This window comes from Lynx rufus, unplaced genomic scaffold, assembly GCF_022079265.1.
Source record: "Lynx rufus isolate CCGP_SWC_20201006 ecotype Redwood Valley unplaced genomic scaffold, mLynRuf1.p SCAF_6, whole genome shotgun sequence".
In the NCBI taxonomy this organism is placed as follows: Eukaryota; Metazoa; Chordata; class Mammalia; order Carnivora; family Felidae; genus Lynx; species Lynx rufus.
Window position 1 is genome coordinate 110,979,349 of NW_025814878.1, and position 13,474 is coordinate 110,992,822.

The following is a 13,474-nucleotide window of genomic DNA, read 5'->3' on the forward strand; positions in this document are numbered from 1 at the left end:
GGAGGAACCGAGGGACCAGCCTCAGTCCCTAACTGCCCTGTCTTCCCTTTCTTCATTCACCCGGCCCAGGCCTGCTGCCAATGACAGAAGTGGAGACGAGGGGAGGGAAAGAAAGGGTCCAGGGCCCCGGCCCCGGCTCCACCTAAGCGTCCGTACCTTCCTACAAGAAGCTCCGTCACTTCATGGCGACGCTTGTGGCCGCCAGAGCCTGGGTTCAAAACCCCCCTGCACCACCTGCTAGCCGTGTGGCTGCGGACAAGCGACTCATCCTCTGCGCCACATTTTCCTTAGCTGTGAAGTGGGGATAATCACAAGCCCCATCTCACAGGGCTGATGTGAGGGTTGAATGGGGTGATATAAGCTAAGTGCTCGGAACAGTGCCTGGTGCGAGGTAGGAGCTTTGCAAATGACGCCTGTTCTGTTCCTGCCCACCCACCGTTCCAAAAATCTCTCTTCCCTGACACCTCTGTCCACACTCCGGTTTGTCCCCCTGCCCTCCCCTTCTCCCTCCACCGCCTGAGCCCCATCAGCCCAGTCCCACCCTCCTTTTCTTTTTAAAAAAAAAATTGTTTAAATGTTTACTTATTTTTGAGAGAGAGAGAAAGAGCGAGGGAGGGGCAGAGAGAGGAGATAGAGAATCCGAAGCAGGCTCCAGGCTCTGAGCTGTCAGCCTGACGCGGGGCTGGAACCATGAACCACAAGATCATGACCTGAGCTGAAGCCTGACGCTTCCCGGACTGAGCCACCCCAGCGCCCTCACCCTCCTTTTCCGAACCAGCCTCAAGCTAAGTTGTGACCAGCGCCTGCTTGGCGGACGTGCCCTCTCTGAAATCTACCTTGAGCCCCTCCTGCTGCTCTCCTTACCTGCCTCGTGCCGCTCTGAGGTTCCTGGGCCCCGCTTGCTGACCCGGAGCCCTCTGACACCAGGAAAGGCTGGCGGCCCCTCCACAGCTCTGCTCGGCTCAGAAGCTGGACCTAGCCAGAGAAAGCCGAGAGAAGGTTCTGGGCAGGTGTGTGGTCCCTTCTGGCACCCCACCTCTAGGGAACCTGAGCCGGCTGCCTCCAGCGGGCGCAGAGCTGAGATGAAAGGGGCAGGCCTGGGGGCTATTTCTGTACGGGGTCCCCCAGAGGACAGGGGCTCTATCCACTCTCCTGGCTCCCCCAGGAATCACACCCTGCTTACCTGCCTCATTAGCTCGCTGGCCTACCGGACAGAGACGTTGGTGCCTGCCAGGTCCCAGGCCCCAGAGAGAGCCATTAGCAACAGCAAGACCTGCCTCCCACCCTCGTCCATGGGCACACATCACTCTCTCCAGCCCACCTCTCCCTGTCTGTCTGTCTTGGAACCTACTACAATCTAGAAACTTCTCAGAGCAGGGAGACACTTGTGGGCTGACGGAGAGGATCCAGGAAGGGAGAAGAGATTGGGGATAAGAAAGAATCCATAAGAGGGGCCAGGGAGAGAACTGCCTAGATCACAAAGACATCCTGCATGTTGTCTAGAGGTTGAATGGGGTCCGTTAAAGGCATTGGATCCAACCTTTGGTGGCTTCGGATGCCTGAACCTTTTCCACCTTGCCTCTTGCCAAGGGTCACCCAACTGCCACTTGTATGCCTCTATTGACAGAGAGCTCACTGCTGTGGAGGCATCCCTTTCAGAACCGAGCAGAGGGATGGGGGCCAAGATCGGAGACCGATTCGACCTGTAGGCAAGCTCTGTCTTCCACCTCCCGCCCTCCCTTCCTCTCCTGCAGGCTCTTGCTCTGTACCTCTTTCTCTTGGAACTGTCTCTGCTTGTCTCCCCCACGGAATCGGGGTTTCCTTGGATTCAGCTGGGGAATTCACCAGGATTGAAGGATCACGAAGTTATCGTTACGCACCCTGCATCCTGCACACGCTGGCCAACAGGACATGGTGGGTGTCGTTGCGGTTAGCGGTAAGATGACGGGGACAACAATCACGACAAACATACGTGACGGGAGATAGTCCAACACTGAGGGGCCGTCTCCCTAAGATTCTCGAAACAAGCTCCTTAAGGGCACGGGAGACCGCAGCCCGGGGGGGCTGTACCTTTCAGGAGGCAAAATGTTGTGCAGTTCTGGGAATCCCTACAAAAGCTCCAAAGAGGAGCCCACGAGTGACCCGCGGCCAGTGTCTCTGCTGCTCCCCAGGCCCCACCAGCCACACCCCAGCTGGACCTCGAGAGCACCCAGAGACTGACGACTGAGGGCAGAGAGCTGCACCAGGGGACATCTTGGCATTAGAGCAGGTGACCTTTGAATGAGACCCCTTAGAGTCAGGTCTGGGGGAAAGGAAGTGGGGGAGGGGGGGACAGGAGACAGGAGGAACAGGGCTTGTCAGGGGCCATCAGAATATTGCTCTTTCCCCAGACTCGGATTCTGCTCGGAAGGAACTCCATGCTTGCAAACAGGGGTGAATGGGACAAGGTTCACCAGCTTTGGCAGGCACGAAACAGGGGGACTGCTTGAATAAAGAGTATTTTGTCATTAACAGGCTGTGTCCGTTAGCAGTCAGCCCCGAAGCAAGCTCCCAGGGAAGTTTCTCTCCCTCTCCTTAGCGTTTATTTTTCATTTTGATTATATCAAGAACACCGAATCATTGCAGAAGATCTGGAAATACAAATACATATAAAAAGCGAAATAACACCTCCGCACATTCACCCTGCAATTTTACCACCCAGAGATGTGTGCCCAAGAATGTGGTGTGCTTTCCTTCATTCATTTTTCTAGACTCTTCCTTTCTTTTTTTTTTTCTTTTTATTTTTTTAAATTTTTTTTTCAACGTTTTTATTTATTTTTGGGACAGAGAGAGACAGAGCATGAACGGGGGAGGGGCAGAGAGAGAGGAGACACAGAATCGGAAACAGGCTCCAGGCTCTGAGCCATCAGCCCAGAGCCTGACGCGGGGCTCGAACCCATGGACCGCGAGGTCGTGACCTGGCTGAAGTCGGACGCCCAACCGACTGCGCCACCCAGGCGCCCCAAGACTCTTCCTTTCTTTAAAGAGTTTTCACCACCATCACCTCAGCAAAGTCCTTCTTCAGAGTGCAAAGGGCAGTGTTAGTGCAGCCCTACCCTGGGATCCGAGTCCTGACTGGAGGAGGGGTTTTCTTGAACATCCAAGCTGGCCGTCTCTGTCATTGCTGTGTCCAGGCAGGTGGGACAGGAGCCGAGGAACAGGAAACCCGAGGGGTGCCGTCCTGTCCTGGCTGGGCCAGATGGTCAGAAGCAGCAGACAGAGCTCTTGGATGGCCTCTTGGGGGCCACCTCCACCAGGGAGTCCTTCAGACGGTCTTCCTGCATCTTGAGTGACCTGTGTGACGACGCCAGACATCAGTCCTCTGTCTCACCTTGCCGGGGCAGCAGGGAGGGACCTGCGGGTGCAGCTGTGGGGCTGGGGGATTGTATCCCCTGAGCTACCTCTCTTCCCCCCCTGCTCTGTTCCCGTCCTGCATTCCACACGGCACCGGAAAAATGGGGCCATGGAGACTTTTGCCCTCTCTTTCCTGGCATCCTTTCCAGACTACTGTGTGCCAGGCTTGGTGCAAGGGACTCTGAATGGGACAGTGAAGCCGGCATGTCCTTGCCTTGAGTGGTAAGGGAGACAGAGAGGAGAAGGGGCTGTCAGAACCCAGGAATGGGGAAGCACGCCGAGGGACCGCACACCAGGTTCTCCAGGGATTTACGGAGGAAGGAGGCAGCGTCAGAGCTGAGACCCAGCGGCGTACAAGGGTTCGCTAGCAGAAAAGCAGGGTGCATTCCAGGCAAGGGGCAAAGGCTCGGTGTCAAAAGAGAGCTGGGGATTGGGGAAATAAAAGAAGCTCATGGGTTCATTCACTTGCTCAGATTATATTTACTGTGTGGGGACCACTGCCCTAACTCCCAAAGCCTAAAGACTGACCGGCCCAGAAAGAAGCCTTTTAGGCAACAGGGGGTCAGCGCCCCCAGGGGCCTGGAAATCACATTCAGGAACCCGGGCTTCTGTTCTACAGCCGAGGGAATCCGTTAAGCAGTTTTGGATCAGAGGCCATCACAGTGTGATCGGGTGCGTGGTTTGGCAAGCTCGCCCCGGCTGCTTTGTCAGAGAAGGGCCTTCCAGATCATCTGGCCTAGTACCCCGTCCGCCTTACCCATTTCATTCATTTCTTGGGCACCTAGTATGTGCTGGGCCCTGGGTGTGGAGGGAGGGGCTGAACAAAACAGACGCGGCCCTGCCCTCCTGGAGCTACAGTCTGGTGCAGGAGGCCCACAGCAACAAGGAAGCAGACAAATGCACCTGTGATTACGATTTGTCAAGAAGGGTTTTTGTTTTGGGGCGCCTGGGTGGCGCAGTCGGTTAAGTGTCCGACTTCAGCCAGGTCACGATCTCGCAGTCCGTGAGTTCGAGCCCCGCGTCGGGCTCTGGGCTGATGGCTCAGAGCCTGGAGCCTGTTTCCGATTCTGTGTCTCCCTCTCTCTCTGCCCCTCCCCCGTTCATGCTCTGTCTCTCTCTGTCGCAAAAATAAATAAATGTTGGAAAAAAAAAATTTTTTTAAAAAAAGAAGGGTTTTTGTTTTGTTTTGTTTTGTTTTTTCAAAAAATTTTTTAATGTTTATTTATTTTTGAGACAGAGAGAGACAGAGCATGAACGGAGGAGGGTCAGAGAGAGAGGGAGACACAGAATCGGAAACAGGCTCCAGGCTCTGAGCGGTCAGCACAGAGCCCGACGCGGGGCTCGAACTCACGGACCGCGAGATCGTGACCTGGCTGAAGTTGGCCGCTTAACCGACTGAGCCACCCAGGTGCCCCATGAAGGGTTTTTTTTTTTTTAAAGTTTGTTTATTGTGAGAGAGGCGAGAGCACAAGCCAGGGAGGAGGAGGGGCAGAGAGAGGGGGAGAGAAAGAGAACCCCAAGCAGGCTCCCCGCTGTCAGCGCAGAGCCCGACGCGGGGCCCGAACTCCCGAACCGCGAGATCACCACCTGAGCCAAGATCAAGAGTTGGATGCTTCACTGACTGAGTCACCCAGGCGCCCCAAGAAGGGCTTTGAAAGACACAAACAGAGGACAGGGATCCAGAATAGTGGTGGGATGGGGAGCGGTCAGGGAGGGTCCCCTCCTAAACAGCTGGAGCTGAGTGAGTGTGCACGTACACACGCACGCAGGGACAGGGGAGATGAGGAAGGCCACTGCGAGGCATTGGGATTTTATTCTAGATCTAGTGGGAGTTACTAGAAGGCTGGGAGCAGGAAAGTGACTCTCTCTGTCCCACCACACTGCACAGAGGAGAAAGCCAAGGCTCAGACAGGGCACGTGAGACTTTTAGGAGGTGATGCAGTCAACGGCGTTGGTAGAACTGGCTTCGGACTCTCTGCACAGTGCTCTCTGTCCTTCCCCAGAGTGTGAGCCCTGCGTTGTCGCAGTGCTTCCTCAGAGTGGGCCTTCCCTCCCTCAGGAGGGGTCTGGAGGCTGCCCAGGAGGCTCTCGGGGTGGGGAGGGGGGGGGTGGCACTCACCGGGCCAGGTTCATCATGGACTCCTGGATGTTGTGACCTAGGGCGGCGCTGCACTCCCCAAAGGAGACTCCCAGCTCCTGCAGACAGACAGGGGTATGGGTGCCCTCGGAGAGCACACTGAGCATCCTGGTGGCCGCCCCCACCGCCAAAGCCCTGGCCATCAGACAGAGTCCCACCCAGTACGTCCCTAGGCCAACCACAACAAGCGAGGCAGCCCCTTCTCCGTGTGGCCACTGGTCCCAGCCCTGGTCCTGCCCACTGGCCCTCTCCACCCTGGCCAGCCACCATGCTAAAGATGCCACCCCGGAAACGTTCCAGAGCCCACAGAGCAATGGTGGAAAGCCCGTGTCCCAACTTGGAGAAATGTCCCTGGGGATATATATATATTTTTTAATTTTTTTTTAATATTTATTTATTCTTGAGACAGAGAGAGACACAGCATGAGCAGGGAAGGGGCAGAGAGAGAGGGAGACACAGAATGTGAAGCAAGCTCCAGGCTCTGAGCCGTCAGCACAGAGCCCGATGCGGGGCTCGAACTCACGAACTGTGAGATCATGACCTGAGCCGAAGTCGGACGCTTAACTGACTGAATCACCCAGGTGCCCCGGGATATATTTTTTTAATGTCTATTTGTGTGTGTGAGAGAGAGAGCGAGAGAGCACAGCAGGGGAGGGGCAGAGAGAGACACACACACAGAATGTGAAGCAGGCTCCAGGCTCTGAGCTGTCAGTGCAGGGGCCCAAACCCAGGAACAGCGAAGTCATGACCTGAGCTGAAGTCAGACAGTCAACCAACTGAGCCACCCCGGTGCCCCCCTCCGGGGGCATTTTAAACCATTAGTTGTGTGGGGTTTTTTATTTCAAAAATATTCAACTGGGGGAAATACTGGAAAATACAGCATTCAAAAAGTGTAAGTGCAGGGGCGCCTGGGTGGCTCAGTCGGTCGGGCGTCTGACTTTGGCTCAGGTCATGATCATGGTTCGTGAGCTCAAGCCCCACATCGGGCTCCCTGCCGCTCGCACAGAGCCCACTTGGAATCCTCTGTCCCACTCCCTCTCTGCCCTTCCGCTGCTCACACTCTCTCTCTCAAAAATGAATAAACGTTTCTAAAAATGTATAGGTGCAAAATATAAACCACTCCTGTTAGTGTTTGATATATATCTTTTCGCTCTGTTTTATTTTAATTTTTTTTTATTTTTTTAATGTTTATTTTTGAGACAGAGAGATACAGAGCATGAACAGGGGACGGTCAGAGAGAGAGGGAGACACAGAATCCGAAGCAGGCTCCAGGCTCTGAGTTGTCAGCACAGAGCCCGACGCGGGGCTCGAACTCACAGACCGTGAGATCGTGACCTGAGCTGAAGTCGGACGCTTGACCGACTGAGCCACCCAGGCGCCCCTCGCTCTGTTTTATATAACCCTTTGGGGTAGGGTGGGCTCAAGGTCATTGTACTGTTGGATTAAAGCATATGCAATGGCTAGTTTGACGGGGCCCCGGTCAAATATCAGCAACCTCACAGGATTCAGAAGACCAGTTGTTCTTTTGACTTCACGTTATATTGAAAGCATTTCCTCCACACCCTCAAATATTTTTTCTGGGACGGGATTCTTAATGGCAAATGCTAGCCTCTCCCATGAACCTCCACAATTTGACCACCACCCCCTGCCAAATGTCTGTTCTTATAAATAATACTGTAAATAACATCCTCACGTAAACATTCTTGATTATACATTATACGCGGGTATCCATTACGCTATTCTCTTAGGGATTATTATTTCTGATTCTTTCCTCAGGATAAATTGCCAGAGGAGGAATTACCATGTCAAAGAGATGAGCCACTACATTTAAGAGGGAAAAATTCCCGCCAACCAGGAGCCACAGTGATGACCTCATGATTAGGAGAAAAGAGAAGGGGAAGGAAATACAATATGGAAATGCCAAGAGGGGTTGTAGCAGAGGTGGGGCAAGGGGTGGGTTCTTTTTTCCTTCTCTATTATTCTCCAGAGTTTCTGGAAAGTGGCCAAATTCTATTCGTAAATAAATAGTATCCACTGCCTGGTGGTGGGGCTTTTGATGCGCTCTCGCCAGAGAAGAATTTGAGTCCTAAGATAGAATAAATTAGAAGGAATGCTATGTTAATTAGAGACCAGAGAGAAAAGTAAGATTTGATTGGGAATTTTAAGTGAAGCTTTTAAAACCTTTCTTTACTCGGAAGATATTTTTGTGGGGGTCAGAATGGAGAACTGCTAGTTCAACGTGAGGGTCAATGTCACGCCCACCATCACAGCTTCACGTTTGGGCCTAAGAACAGGGTAGGTCAGAAATAGAGGGGCAGGCCGCTGTCCACTCTGACCCGGCCTTTGGCAGGGCAGGGGCAGGGGCAGGAACGGGCAACGGGTCCTTCTCGGTTAGCCAGGCCGGGGTGACCTGTCCACTAACCTCCAGGGAGGGGTCTGCCCAGTCCAGGCTGGGTGAGGGCCTGATGCCCGGGTGCTCACCTGGGCCAGCTGCTGCCCGGCCTCGGTGGGCACCTGCCGTTTCTCCTCACAGTCCATCTTGTTTCCCAGGAGAAGCACGACCACCCCATCGGACCCTGAGTCCTGCACACAGAACACATTCCCTCAGCCACACGTGCTGGGTGCCTGCTATGCTGTGCCAGGCCCTGGGTGGACGCGGCCCCGCCCTCCAGGGAGCTGACTAAGCACACCCTGCCCCTCCCCCACCCCCATGACCGCCTTTCCGGGTCACACCCACTCCACACCCTTCGGTGGACAGTGAGTCAGCCCCTCCTCTCCGCCTACAAACTTGTCAGCCATTTTCCGAGGCCAGCCTCAAAAGTGCCTCCCCTAGCAGGCCTTCCAGGATTGTTCCCGCCCATGTCCTTCTCTTCCTGCCTGTGCTGAACAGCCCGGTGCCTGATTACACAGGCCGGCTTGGCTCATTTCCTAGTGGTTTCATGACTACTACTATTGCTGCTAAGCTTCTGTTTACTGAGTGCTTACTATATACCCAGCATTGTGCTAAAGGCAATGATGTCAGTTAATCCTAACAAGTGTCTGAGAGAAGCTGGAAAATCGAAGTTCGGAGAAGCTGAGTCACGTGTCCGAGGTCACAGAGTTGGGGCAGGGTAGTTGGGATTCACACCTAGGTCCTGTCAGACCCAGAGCCCAGCCTCCTTCATATATCACCTTATCCTACTTCGTTGGCTTCTCTTCAACTAGACTAGAAACTCCCACAGAGAAGACAACACGTCTTCCTTCACACCCCTCTGCGGTGCTGGCCCATGCTGCAGAATTTCAGTATGTGCGTGTCAACTAAGCACACGGGGCGAGAACTAGAGACGGGTGGACGGACGACTTATCACTTAGAGTGTCGCTACACTTGCATTATTCCCAGGTGTTAAGAAGACACCCCCAAGCTACTGCATATAGGAAAGAAATGTTCATAAGATAAAGGAAGTAGTTTGTTTTGGAGGTGGTACTATGTGGTTGCGGTTTCTTTGTGTGCCGATGCCCCCGGCCCATCCAGCCACCTGCCCTCAGCGGGCCGCATCACCCACGAGTCTGCTGTGTCATTTGTAATCCTGGGAGAAAGGGAGGGTGTGGGCAGAGTGCAAGTTCCCTCTTGGTTCCCCAAACTGGGGCCAACCCCAGCAGCCATCGGCTCACCTGGAGACAGTCCAGCCAGTGGCGCACGTGGGCAAAGCTCTCCTGGGAGGTGACGTCGTACATGAGTACCACTCCATCAGCCTTTCGGAGTAGCTGCCGAGTCACGCTGTGGTACCTGCCCAGACGGTCTGCGTGAGGCCAGGCCTGGGGGGCTGACCCCATGCCCTGGCCTCTCCAGGCCTTAGCTACTTCATCTGCAAAGTGGGGCAAGGAGCCTCACCTGCTTCTAATTGCTTCCCAGAGTTTTCCTTCTCACAGGGTAGTTCTCGTTGAATAGGTAACGGTTTTCATGGCTCAGACTTCAGAAGGTACCAGCCAGCACCCAGTGAAAAGTCTGACACCCCCCCCCCCGCCACCACCCCCATCCTGCCGCCACTCAGTCTCCCTCCCCGGGGGCAGCCAGGGTTAGCAGTTTCCAGAGGGATTTTACGAACACACACAACTGTATATGTGCATACACGCACACACATGGTAAACACAGTGTAAAGTCCTCACTGTATTCGTTAATGCTCAGTAATCTGTACTTCGCCTTTTGAATTCGTAAAACGTCTTGGAGGTGTCTCCCCACAGGTGCACGGGGAGAACGCTCAATCTCTTTTGTGGCTTCATACTATTCTACATATTGGGTAGAATCAGCTGGGCCACCATTCCGGACGTTTTGGTCATTCCCGGTGTTTCACAACATAAGTGATGTTGTTTTGAACGTGTCGAGACTACAGTCATGTATGATTGATCAGCAGAGTAAGTTTCTGGAAGCAGAGCTGCTGGGTCAAAGAAGATGTGGCTTTTTTTTTTTTTTTTTTAAAGAGAGAGAAATAGCATGAGCGGGGGAGGGGGACAGAGTGGGGGAGAGAGAGAGGACGTGGGCTTTGATCCCACGACCCTGGGATCATGGCATGAGCCGAAACCAAGAGTTAGACGCTCAGCCGAGGTGCCCAGGCTCCCCAGAAAATATGCCTTTTAAGTTTCGATCACTACTGCCTAACTGCAAAGGGGCAGGCTGGCGTTTTCAGAACAGGCGATGGGCAGCCGTCCCTGCAGGCCATGTGGGGATGGCCCTGCCAGCTGCCCTGTCAGGCCGAGGGGCCCTTGGGTCACCTACCCCACCGGGGCTTGACTCACCTCTCCTTCCCCAGCCTCCTAAATCCTTAGGGGCTGGATACCTTTCATGCACGTGGTTGCCTCTTGCCTACGTTAGACTCTTCGAGGTCAGGGCTGCCCTCCACCCCGCTGTACCTCAGCGGCCCTGACACCACGATTACAGACAGGACCGGTTACCTCTCCTGGCCAGCTGTGTCCCAGAGCTGCAGCGAGAAGCGCTTGTTGTCCACCAGCAGAGTTTTGACCCGAAAATCCACACCTAGGACACACAGAGGGCATCAGGTCCGCTTCTAAGTTACCATCCAGGGCTTCCAGCCAAGACCTGTCCCCGGTACCAGCCCCTCCGGCTGCCGGGCTTCCCCTCAGCTCTCCAAATCCCATCCGTACACAAGGGCCCATGTCTGCCAAGAAGCCTCTCCTGACCACCTAGCCTGTGGGCTTCACTGCCCCCACCGCACTCCCACACCCTGGCGGTCAGTGCCAGTTCGAGGCACCTTGCGTTGTTTTGACCTCTGTGAACATATCCGTCTTCCCACCGTACAGCAATGTTTATTGCTCAGGTCCCTCAAGAAAACCAGTTTCATTATTTTATTTTTAGAATACTCCCTGTTTCGTTCCTAATTATGGAACAGACAACAGCAGGGTAGAAACAGACAGCCTAGGAGGGCGGAAGGAGCAATGCTGTCAGCTGCCCGCCCTCAGCTGCTAGCTTTGTGACCCCAGGCAGGTCACTGTACCTCTCTGAGCCTCCCTTTCTCATCTGCAAGATGACAATTTATTTTTTTTATTTTTTTTAACGTTTATTTATTTTTGAGACAGAGAGAGAGAGCATGAACAGGGGAGGGTCAGAGAAAGAGGGAGACACAGAATCTGAAACAGGCTCCAGGCTCTGAGCTGTCAGCCCAGAGCCCGAGGCGGGGCTTGAACTCACGGACAGTGAGATCGTAACCTGAGCCGAAGTCGGATGCTTAACCGACTGAGCCACCCAGGCGCCCCATGCAAGATGACAATTTAAAAAGACCGGCACCGGGGCGCCTGGCTGGCTCAGTTGGGAGAGCACGCGGCTCTTGATCTCAGGGTCTTGAGTTCAAGCCCCACGTTGGGTGTAGAGCTCACTTAAGTAAATAAATAACTATCTGTAAATAATAATAATAATAATGGTTTTAAAATAAAACAAAAGGACGCACATCGCAGAGTGGTTGGGAGAATTAAATGACTTATGTTTGAGGTTCAGCCCAGTTTCCGGAGGGGGTTCTTGAGAGGTGATCATTTTCACCATTATTCTTTTTATTTTTAATGTTTTTTTATTTATTTTGAGAGAGAGCACGCATGAGCAGGGGAGGGTCAGAGAGAATGGGAGAGAGAGAATCCCAAAAAGGCTCTGCACTGTCAGCGTAGAATCTGACGCGGGGCTCGAACACACGAACTGTGAGATCATGACCTGAGCTGAAGTCGGATGCTTAACCGAGCCGCCCAGGCGCCCCTCATCACTATTCTCATCTCCCTGAACCCTAGCCCTTCAAATTTCCCAGGTCCACCCCTGCCGTGGTCATGCTTTCAGACCCTCTCTGTCCCTGGAGATATGAAGGTAAGAGTGAAATCCCGGGGAAGTGTAGAAAGTTTGGGGTGCACCTTCCTGCCAATCCCCACTTCCCAAGGAAATCCGGCAGAGTAGGGGGTGAGTGAGAGGGGCTTCTTTGTCCCTTTCCTACAGGGCCCACTGTAGGCCCCAGGCCAGCTCAGGAAAGGGGTGCCTCCTCATATCAGCCCTGAGCTAGTAGAGACTTTCCTCCGTCTCTTATGGTGACCTCCGTGAACACCTGCTGCTCTCCCCGGAGGCAGTCAAAACCACGGACCACCTCCCTCCCCCCACTGCCCATGCTCTCCACAGGAAGTGACCACCTGGGAGACCTGACTGCAGAATGGTGATGCAGAAGTCTGCAGCATTTACTTCTCTTTACTGCCCTCTTTCCTGAATGTCTTAGGAAGCCCAGGGTCTGCAGGAACCTCCGAGATGGTCTAATACAACCCCCGGTGATAATATCCAGCTTCGGCTTAAATACCCACCGTGTAACCTACAAACGACTCTTTCATAACCCCCCCCCATTACCCCCGCTGTTCTACCTCCCTGTCCACCCCCTCTTCAGTCCACCCATACGGCTCCCATACTGTCCCCCAAACATGCCATTAAGAATAGAAGTGATCTCCTTCCCAAGGAATCTGCTATTTACATTAAGAGTATAACAATGACCTCTTTCCGAAGGAATCTCCCCAGGGAGAGAGTAATGCTGAACCCAGGAGAGGGAAAGACCCAGAAGAGGGTAGGGCGTGTGCTTTGAAGGCAGGAGACTATGGCTATGAACTTTGGGCCCCAGCGAGGGCAGGAAAGTTAACCAGGTCTTCAATGATCTGTTTCCCTCATCTGTAAAATGGGGCTATGGAAAATGCACATTCAGATATAACCCATTTGGCTCTGGCTCTGGGACTCCACCTAGCCCTGTTCTTCTGAGAGGGGGTGAGAATGGAAGAGGTGACGCTGGGTGGGGAAATGTTCAAGACTGGGGAAGCCAGAATCGTCCCCATGGATAATGAAGCCAGATGGATGGCAGCCACCAGGGGGCACCAAACCGCAGCTGGCCCTGGGACAGATTTGTCTCACCAACCTGGATCTCAGACACTCCCAAGCTGCCTAGCAGTGAGCGCAGGCTCGATCTGTCTTTTTATAATTTTGCAACCTGTGTTTTTCTTGATTGAATTCTGTGGGACCTTCTTATCACATAATAATGGAGGCAGATCATTTAATACAGGGAGGGCTTCTGTAAGGAATAAGACATGTAAGGCTTGGGCACTGTAGGTAGTCAGTAACCAATAACTTAGTGATTAATAACAGTGGCCTTGCAGACCCTGTGACCCCGCTCAACATCAGACCAGGCCTGCTATGAGTTCCCTACTCCCAAGGACGCTGCACTCTTAACCGGTTCCCCAGGTTAGGATTCTTAGAAAAAAGTTTGAGAACTTGTCTTAGAGCCTCTTGTGCATGAAGGCTGTCATTTACTCACTGGCCTGGCACTGGTCCCCAGACAGCCTGCACCCTGACTGACACGAACACACGGATCTCCCCCGTCTTTGTGCCTAAGTGGGTCTCCTCTTCATTCCTGAGCTTGCATTTCTGTGGCTCTATACGATGACAAG

The 13,474-nt window shown here is 53.6% G+C and overlaps 1 protein-coding gene across 4 annotated transcripts in view; it reads right to left on the reverse strand.

The window, feature by feature from the left end:
* Positions 1 to 2,949: 2,949 nt before the first annotated feature.
* Positions 2,950 to 13,474, reverse strand: part of RAB44 (RAB44, member RAS oncogene family) — a 34,900-nt gene continuing 24,375 nt past the window's right edge. For 2 of the 4 annotated variants that reach the window (XM_047102572.1, XM_047102573.1), the window contains exons 10-13: positions 10,460 to 10,541; positions 9,182 to 9,296; positions 8,012 to 8,113; positions 2,950 to 3,333 (exon numbers count right to left, since the gene is read on the reverse strand). In XM_047102572.1, coding sequence (XP_046958528.1) covers positions 3,061 to 3,333; positions 8,012 to 8,113; positions 9,182 to 9,296; positions 10,460 to 10,541 — 572 coding nt within the window. In that variant the 3' untranslated portion in view covers positions 2,950 to 3,060. Of the gene's footprint in view, positions 3,334 to 5,512; positions 5,590 to 8,011; positions 8,114 to 9,181; positions 9,297 to 10,459; positions 10,542 to 13,474 lie in introns of all 4 variants that reach the window. The other 2 variants (XM_047102574.1, XM_047102575.1) reach the window with 2 other exon arrangements.